This window comes from Porites lutea, chromosome 11 (assembly GCF_958299795.1).
Source record: "Porites lutea chromosome 11, jaPorLute2.1, whole genome shotgun sequence".
Taxonomy (NCBI): Eukaryota; Metazoa; Cnidaria; class Anthozoa; order Scleractinia; family Poritidae; genus Porites; species Porites lutea.
The window spans coordinates 24,953,280-24,963,168 of NC_133211.1; the positions used below are offsets into that span (position 1 = coordinate 24,953,280).

General features: G+C 38.6%; 1 protein-coding gene and 1 long non-coding RNA gene across 2 annotated transcripts; one reads left to right on the forward strand and one right to left on the reverse strand.

Moving 5' to 3' along the window:
- Positions 1–4,651: 4,651 nt before the first annotated feature.
- Positions 4,652–7,145, reverse strand: LOC140951441 (uncharacterized). Its single transcript, XR_012167283.1, has 2 exons — positions 7,030–7,145; positions 4,652–4,802 (listed from the first exon to the last, which is right to left on the reverse strand). It is a non-coding gene; the product is annotated as an uncharacterized lncRNA (long non-coding RNA).
- Positions 7,146–7,176: 31 nt separating this feature from the next.
- LOC140951435 (acyl-coenzyme A thioesterase 13-like) lies at positions 7,177–9,577 on the forward strand. The gene is made up of 2 exons (XM_073400686.1): positions 7,177–7,295; positions 8,743–9,577. The coding sequence occupies exons 1-2, from the start codon at positions 7,206–7,208 to the stop codon at positions 9,103–9,105; spliced, it is 453 nt and encodes a 150-aa protein (XP_073256787.1). The 5' UTR covers positions 7,177–7,205; the 3' UTR covers positions 9,106–9,577.
- Positions 9,578–9,889: the final 312 nt, after the last annotated feature.

The window sequence follows — 9,889 nt, forward strand, 5'->3', positions numbered from 1 at the left end:
CCAGGGACCGCGGAGCAAGGTGAAAAGTGGCAGGGCTGACAATTGAAAATAATTTTTTCATATTGAAAATCGAAAAAGGGAATAAAATCATAGTATTTGATTTGTTTCTGTCGCGTGACTTTGCATACTTTATCCAGTGTATTTGTTGCTCTTTATAGGTCGGCCAACATACACGGTCAGTTCAGATTCAATGCAAGAAAGGACGCGATTACAATCTTAGTATAGAAAATACTACACTGAAGTGATCTGAAAAATTTCTAACTATGGCCGTTCACTGTTCAAGTTACGTAATTCTTCTTGCCATCGAATATTTCATTGATTCGGAAGGAGAAACTGACAAAAGATAAAACTTTTATCAACTTAAAACAACTACTCACCTTCGTTTGGCTTGAAAAAGCTAGTAATTTTCTTCATTTCGTCTGATAAAACTGATAAAAAACACTGCCGGAGCTGGAAGTACAAAACACGCTGCCGAAAGAAGCGAAGGGGTGGCCAAGGCATGGCGTTTGATCAAGGGGCAAGTTGGCCCCGGAACACTATTACCGCGAAAAGCACAGGAGCCCCACAAAATACCTGGCGTTTGAAATTAAAGAAAATACAGAGAATATAGCGGAATATAGGCGGAAAAAAACTTGTTTCAAGTCTTTTTTTTATTTTAATTATTTTTCTTTTTAGCGCAAAAAGTGGGGGCGGGGGCGCAAAAAAGTGGTGGGGCCGCGGCCCTACCAGCCCCTCCCCCTCCGCGGTCCCTGATATCAGTGGAGAGGCTTATTTTCGGAATTTTACGGTATCCTTTCCTATTTTGACCACGTGGCTGGGTGTGACTGATATCAGGTGCGGATCCACACCGGTTTCCACCGTTTTACGGAAATCGGTCAGATTTTCTTATCATAAATATATTTTTAATAAAGAAAACTTTCCAAGTTAAGGTTATGTGACACGAGACGATTCGCAACGACGATCTTTAATGCAACACAGCGTCGCAATACTGGCAATGTTGTATTAAACCTACCGAAACAATGTCGCAACGCTGTGTTGCCCTAAAAATCGTCGTTGCGAATCTTCTCGTGTAAAATTACCTTAAAAATCTGGAAATTGACCTTCATGAAATAATCCGCCGATTTGCAAGGCTTCATCAGGGAAAAATGGCTGGCCAATATCCTGTCTGAATGACTCAGAAACCCACTAAAAGAAAAGGGGACTTCAGGGAGTTAAAATCCAAAATATGTCCCAGGGGAGCATGCCCCCGGGTTCGGCCAACATATTTTTCTAAATCCGCGCCTGTATAAAGTGTCTCAAATGTCCAAGACATGCCAAAGGTTGTTCATAATAGCCACAAGCCAGAATGACAAGAGATTCATGATGGTGCAAAAGTACGACATAAACACTAAACTAATCCACTCTTTCCCCCCTCTAGAAGTGTGGAACAACTGAACTGAAAGAATGTCCTATGATGGTGAAGAGGTGCGACTGTAATCCTTCCTTAGCCTTGTGAGACTAATTTTATAATTGAACTATCCGCATATTCCTCACTTACAGGCATAGAAAAGTTGAGAACTAGAAATGAAAATGGAAAGAAGCGGTCTTGAAGCCAGCGCTGGTGGATTTGAAAGCCATCTTTGATACCAGTTTCAGGCTTTTGCCAGCAGTTTTTCGGTAAATGGATCTGATCTGTGCAAATCATTAACGCGATTCCGGGACGAAATTTGCCCTGATTATTCACCGTCTTCACCCGGCAGTAGAGACAGACAGGGGCGGATCCAGGATTTTTTTTAGGAGGGGGTGCACTCGTCTCTTGCTCTACTTCAACACCAATAAACCACAAAGTTTTTTTTTTTTGCAGAATACCAGTTGTATTAGAAAACCGCAGGTCATCTCGGGGGGTGGGGGGTGCGCACCCCCTGCACCCTCCCCCTAGATCCGCCCCTACAGTAGATCATAGAGAGTCATTAGCTGGTAGATTAACTCTCGAGTTACGAGAATAATATGGGCCTGGAGTGCTACCGCATCCTCAGTAACGCACAAGACGACACTAAAACATAAGGCAAGTCGTTTTTATTCATCTATGAAGCATTTCTCCCGATCACTTCGCACTGTCACTTGAATCCGGCCGAGAGTGAGCGTTACGAAGTACAGTTGAGTATATGAGATCACATGTCAAGCGTGACATGATGGTACCTCCAACAGTTAAAATGGTCCACCCGCGGTTGCTCAAGGAAATTTTCCGACTGAAACCGCAACGAATCGTAAAGATGTGTTCCGTTTACTTTCCAAATACACTTTCCGGAAACTTTTTCGTAAATGGTAAACAACCTGCGAATACAGTTTCCCCTCATCGCTCCCTGGCCTGAGAAAACAACCAACAATTTCTTGACGCTCACCTCTAGCCTGAGTATCAGGCCTTCATCTTTCCCCTTTTCCCCCAGAAACGCCTGATACTCAGGCTAGCTCACCTCTAGTTTCCTAGCCTTCCACGCAGACGTTCTCAGGGGGACGAACCCCTAAGAACCTCTGCGTGGGAGGCTACTGAGGAACGAGCGCAGAAATTCCATTCTGATGACGCGTCACTACCCAGATCTCGGCAGGGTTTCTGATTGATTGAAGTAAACACTACCATTCAGAAGCACTAATCAGGGGCCCATTTCAAGTCCTACTCAGGCCACTTCCTGTATTTGTTCTCAGTCATCCTGAGTTTAAATCCTTGGCCATGCTTGTATATAGCTAGATGATGGCCTCCTGCCAGTTGGGGCTTTTAATCCTGTTGTGTTCCATTCGAATTATTTGTTTATAATTTGCGCAGAGTGCCTCTTGTGTAAAGTAGCTGGACATTAAACTAAGTACACTTTCCACTGTAAACAACTTTAACCTTTCATACCTGAACAATTCTTAGAGAGTTCCAAAAAATATTAGATTTATTTCATTTAAATATTATTTTATTGCCTACAAAGACGTTCGCACAGATTCAGATGACAAAGTTCCATTGTTGAAATCAGCATATCAAGGAAAATACAAAGAATCAGTAAAAATTAAAGAAAGTTTGATGATCCACTCTTGTCCATGTTAGCACTTGGATTCTTCTTTTTATGTAGTATTGAAATATGTTAGCGAAAAATGTTTAATAATAATTATTTGTACCTGAAAGAGAAAAGATGGTGTTACTCAATACTCTTGACTGGCAAAAATAGTTCGCTATAACAAGGGTTCGTTATATCAAGGTTCTTTTTCATTATATTTCACCATTTCTGGGGTAAAGAAAATCGTTCATTATACTGAGGACTTTGTCACATAAAGGTTCGTTATATCGAGGTTCCACTGTAGAGTAGCAGGCTTACATAAACCAACTTTCTTTTTATATTCATTCCACAACAATATGAAAAAGTTCATTTTAGAAATTTTTTGAGAGATTCCAGTGCTGTTGGACTGCTGATGAATGGATGGTTCAAAATTGCTTGGGTACTAGACAACAAAGTGGTAGGCCTGGTTTAATTCCCAGACCATATAGAACTCAAGGCCTTATTAAAAGGTTACCGGATACCTTCAGGGGTGTCTCATGTGTAACTAAAGTATGGCATTTCAGTTGAACTGCAGATACCTAAAACCCTATATCAAAATTAAACTTATTGAACTGGCTATCATAATGAACCAACACTAAAAAAAACCTTCACTGTAAATTTTTTTTACAATTTTTTAACGCGAGCATCCAAAGCAGCTTTCAAAAGCTAAAACTCAGATCAATTTTTTGTTTCACTAATTTTATTTGTTCTAGTCTTTAGGAAGTTAAAGTGCTAGAAAATGTGTCAGGGATTTGCCATATTTTTGAATGCGATGAAAAGTTGCAGAACAATATTCGAAACAGGGCTAAGAAAAAGAAGGATAATAATAGAAAAATGCCTCACAACAAAATATTTTAGGAAACCAAAAATTTGCTGACACTTGATTGTTGCAGTTACATATGGCTCAATCAATCAAATTCCCTCCCAGTGTTGGCTATTAAAAGCTGATTTGTGTTTAGATTGATTGCAGAACCAGCTTTTATAGAGCAGAAAATATTTGGATGGACTAGACAAACATATCAGTGGTAGTGAGACTGAAACATTTGGTCTTAAGCAAGAAGTGTAGAGTAGCTGTCTGTATGGGCAGTGTCTATAATGGCAAAGTTTCCACAAGGGAGGAGTGACTGGACAGTAGTAGTACAACAAATGAAGATTGAAACTGCTGATCTAATACTGCTGCATACAATTCTCCAGCACCAGAATAGCACAAACCCCCGATGTCCTCCTCTTAATGGGCCTGCATCACAGAGATAATCTAACCCCAGTTAGTAACGTCTGGGAGGCAGCACCTAGATCCTTGTTCTGGGCCCCCAACAGACTCAATGAATTAATGAATGTGCATTTCAAATCCCCTTCAATCTGATTGGCAAATCGAGAATGGCTTTTTTGATAGGCCAATCATGATGCATGCTTAAATCCTGGTACACAGGTGCTGGTGGGGCTCAGAATAAGGATTTTGGCACTGTTTTGCAGACAGACTTAATGAAAGGTTTAGTTTCATCTGTAGCCCAGGCTCCCTCTTTAATTGGTAAGTTATAAATATCAGCACTATCAAATAACAACATTCTTAAAACCTACTCTGTAACAAATGTCATCACTTACAGTTATAATATTCTTGGTGGAAATAACTTTACTCCTCCTTTCTTTTGGGATTATTGACTGCTACAAAGTGGTACAAGACAACTAGAAGGAACAGTGATACACCCAGGATGTTTGCAAAGGCTGCAAGCTGAATATCTGTAATCATGGCTACAACAGAAACAGAATACCAGTAATCTTTATGTTAAACATTGTCATAAGCTAAGAAAACAACATGAAAGGAGGCAATTAAATAAACTTTTTTGAGACAGACCGACATTAATCAAACAGTTTTGGGTAGAAAAAGGGATATAGATTACTTCAGTGTTAATGAGAATATTATTAATAATAACTGAAGGGTTTCCTAGAAAATGGGCACGTGTGGCTGTTTACTAGGTCTACAGACACAAGCGCCCCTTTTCTAGGAAACACTAACACAGCTTCGGGTCACAAAGTATTATTATTACTTTATGACCTAAAGATGTATTATGATTGTGCTTCATGATTTTGAAGGATTATTGAGAACAGCATGTCCTCACATGAACTCTAGCCTTGTGTTAATATGTTACAACCCAGTCAAACCTTCAGTGTGTGTGATGGTTTTATTATATTCTTTTATGTTCTGAACCTCTCATAAGTGAACACATCAACATGAATATTTGAAGAATTTTTTGGTAACAACATAACATGCATGTACATGGAACCAAATTAAATTACTTTGAAACTGCAAGCAACTACATGTAGTTCTGTTCCACAAATTATGTAGATATGGTCATACTCATCCTTGGAAGAGACCTCCTGTGGTTCAATTCTCAAATGCAATTAACTCCTGAGAGTAACCACTAAAACTTTGCATTTTGGGCGGTCACTTAGAATCAAATGACTTCTACTGAAATGACAGAAAGTGGTTTCCTGTGGTTCAATTTTCAAACACAACCAACTCCTGAGAGAAACTGCTAAAACTTTGCATTTTGGGCGGTCACTTATCTGAGGTTTGGCTGTAAATGGCTTGATTCTAGAATCATGATTGCTACATACAAAATTTTCAATTACAAAATTACAAAAACTGGTCTAGTTTTAGGTTTCGGATGTGCAGCCACCACACATTGATAACTGCGGGAGGACTACAGTACTATGGATTGTGGAAACAGCTGTTCAGTTTTATAGCTAGGAAATCCCTAAAAAAATAGGGCTAAAAAGAGTCCTCTCCTGCTGTGCAAATTAACAAGATTTTCCTGTTGGGCAAGTACAGTATACCTTTTTGGCATTCAGTGACCACCGGCAAGCAAAATGAGAGAAAGGCTTCGAAAAATCAAATTCAGGACTGCAGAACAGGGTACCAATTCTATTTAGTTCTTGATATTTTAAGGTTGTGGTCTGCAGTCTGCAGCAAAAGCTTAATTTCACACTTAATTAAATCCAAAAATTATGTAAAAGGTGGTAGCACAGTGTGCAAAGAAAGTAGTGTCCAATACCCCGGTGAGAATGGATTTTGCTTTCGGGCTAGTGAATTCTGTTTTTAACTTGCCCGATGGGCAAGTGATGATTTTTGCGGAATTCAAATTGAAGAAGAACTGTGAAATCAATTCTGCTTGTCAAAAAGCTTTTGGGGCTAGTTGAAATGACATTTGGGCTAGTAAATCCTAGTTTCAGCTTTCCTGAATGGCAAGCTGTAAAAATGATCTTCTTTGCACCCTGTAGCAGTTCACTTTTTCTTATGTTAGGGATGGTTGTTAGTCTTTAGAAAATTCTGGGTTTATGAAAATTTTGGTCCAATCTCAAAATCTTGGAAGTATTTGTAGTAAGTCTCAAAGTCTTGAAACTTCTGTTTAGTCTGAAGTCTCTGATTTTTAGAACCAACTTATTCAAGACAATGGCAAATATGGCATACAGTGGAACTATTTTTCCAGATACAGCAATATATGTTTTGTGGTTTAATTTTATCCTGGGTTCAATTTTTGTTTTTCCTCACCATCCATACCCATATCCTCAAATAAAGGAGAATAAAAGCTGAAAGAATGGCAAAATTAAACTACAACATATATATTAATAAGCTAAAATGAATCCCGGTTGCTATATTTACTACATACACAATGCAATATCGTATCACAGTGATCCTGCAAATTAATGTAAAAGCCTGGATATCTGACCTGTTGTCATCGATCCAACCTAGGATTAGGTTGAGACCACATTTATAGATCAAGCCGAATCATTCGATAAAGGAAAAAGCACCATCACCACCATATGATTCAAGGATTCTTGATATGATATGATTTACAGCTCCAGATTTATGTACACGTGGGATTTTGTTAAACCTCGACGTGCAGTCTTTAACTAGTCTAATAAATCAACAAGCTGAGTAAGGAAATAATGTAAGGAAAATTAAACAGCAACTTACTTCTTGTCAAAGTAAAGGGCTACCAGATAATACACCTTTTCAAAATGCCTTTTGTTCCTCCACGATGACCAATTTCGTGTCGACACGGAAAAGGTCGAAACAAGGTGTGTGGACTGGGACGGAACTAAATTCGCAAAGGATCGTGGGTATTAAAAGTATCTGAGTCATGTTTCAAAATGGCGTCATCTTCAAAAGTTCGACAACTTCTGATGGGAATGGGTGCCTATGCAAAGACAACTAAAGGATTTGATCGAGTGGCGAAAGCCGTGAGTAGAAAAAAGATGAAAGGCAATACGCCAAGCGGGGCTGAGCCTAATTATTCAAACTGACTGAATTATAAAAGTAGTTTACACTTCACCCGGTGCCTTTATACTTTACATGGAGCCGGAGGGAGTAGGGTAAAAGCTGTTAGCTCTCGCGAGGGTTTGATCTTCTCGTGGAGTTCATTTTCTAAGTATTCAGAGGGTCAAAATTCAGTGGCATTTATTCCCAATAGCAACGAAGTCCGGGGGGGTAGGCACTCTTCGCCCCCCCCCCCCCCCGCTATTGACGAAATTTTCTGAAGAGGTAAACAAAAAATCTTAAATGGAATTCCTGAAGTAGGACTGAAGACCAGATTTTCTGAGGGGAAGTAGCAAAGAAGCAAAAATTTTTCTTTTGGCGTTTAGGCAAATTTTCTGAGGATTTTGGGGACAAAAGAGCACTTTTCTGAGGGTTAGGAAATTTCAAAGTCCTTCGTCAACATGGACGGGTGTATATTAAATGAAATCGCCCTTGGTTTTAACAGTCTAGCTGAACTACATTTCACTTAAGACAATTTTGGTGACTGCAGTCATCAGTCTTTTGTAAGGCTATGCAAGTCAGTCAAATTATTGTTGGCTGACCAATACACACTTTTGGGACATATTCTTTCACAACGTCCAGAGGCTAAGCAGTTTTCTTAATCCATAAGGCCATCCCCTTTTTTTTTCCTTTTACCGTCTTCTGACTGACCCAAATTTTGGCCATTTTCAAAAAAAAAGAAAAAGTAATGACGTAGTTAAATCTTTTCACTTTAATTAACTTTTTTAATCCAAAAAATAAGTATAATAACAGCATAGTGGAAAAAGGGAACATTTTTTTTACAGCATATTATTCTGCATTTGGTTAATCCCTATAAGTAAAAAGTAACTTTTAACATTATCCTCACTGGCAACAAGGATTTAAACTTAGTTTGAAAAATTTCAATATATCTCTGTTAAAAAAGAAATAATTAACCTGTCGTAGTTTCTAACCAGCACAAATCCGCAAAGGTGATCTTACACAGGACGATTCATGACAATGATTTTTAACCCAACATAGCCTTGCAATGTTGCAACTCTGTGTTGGACTAAAAATCGTTTTTGTGAATATTTGTTTGATACAAAAAACTCTTGCTGAAAAGTGAGGGATGCTGGTAGGTTGCATAGGAGTTTTGGTGGTTGATCCTTTCCTCCATGTTGTCTTGACTTTACTATAACAGCAACAAACGCTTCTGCCATATATATTTTGTGTTCATGTCTCGTTGTTTCCAGGCTCCACAGCAATGATGCTGGGGTACCTGGCCTCCTATTCTGAGACTTTTTTTTAGTTTTTTTTAACCTGACCGACTGACCCAAAATCAGGAAACACATTCGAGTGTACAAAAAAAAAAAGGATGGTCTAACTCTCTTTTTATATCATTATTATTTCAAGGTGGAACTTCTGTCATTTGAGGAAGGCAAGGCTTCATTTAAAATGATAGTGGATGAAAGTCATTTAAATCGCCCAGGAACACTCCATGGAGGGATGACGGCAACTTTGGTCGACACATTGACTACTGTTGTGGTTGCTTCCAAGCCTCCTCATAAACCTGGCGTGAGCGTAGATATGAGTATAAGTTACTTACGGCCTGCTAAACCAGGACAAGAAATTATTATAAATGCAGAAGTGGTGAAGTTGGGAAAGGTTCTAGCCTTCACTGCAGCTGAACTGTTACACAAAGATGGAAAACTCATTGCTAAAGCAAGCCACACAAAATTTATAGGAGAAGGGATGCCGTCAGTTTTAACAGAGTGAACGTTTATAAATGGGAAGGGACATTAGCATTACTTTTATTTTTTACTGTGCTACTTTTGCCAAAGAAACTAATACTTTCAATAATTATAAGATACTTTTAAAACAGTACGATTCTGAATTTCTGGCACTATTAATACTATTTATTTAGTGATACATTATAATGAAATACTTAATAAGGACACCTGTATATAAGTTAACAGACAGTTCTGTCTGTCTGAATAAAAACCTTGTATATTTTCTCTAAAATTAACCCACTTAATACAGACAAGGGACGCTTGTCTGTCTTGGGTAACAAACTCTGATGTATCCTCAACCTTGCTTTGCTGGCCTTGGTTACCTGTGCACTGATTATTTTCCTTGTCACAATCATGTGATAATATGAAAAGACATTATAGATAATAATGTAGACATTGTACCCTGTTCAAGTACAGTCAAACTCCATTAAAACGGACACTGAGGAGGCCATAGAAAGTGTCCATATTAATAGGGTTAAGCGGTTTTAATTAAGAGAAAATGTAAGTAGGGCTTTCTCTCCCCACAGCCAAAGAACACTGTCCATAACAATGAAGTGTCCATAAAGTGGGTTTGACTGTAATGACAGGTTTCAATAGGTTTATACAAAATAATGTGACATGCTTGATTTTAATGTTTTGAGTTCTTTAATAAAGTTATTTGCCTCCTGCTACACAAGTTTCACTTCCTTGGCTTTTTGCTGCAGTCATTGTTCCTAACCTTCTTTAGTCTTTACATCAATAAATCACATGTCCATGATGCACCTAAAAAT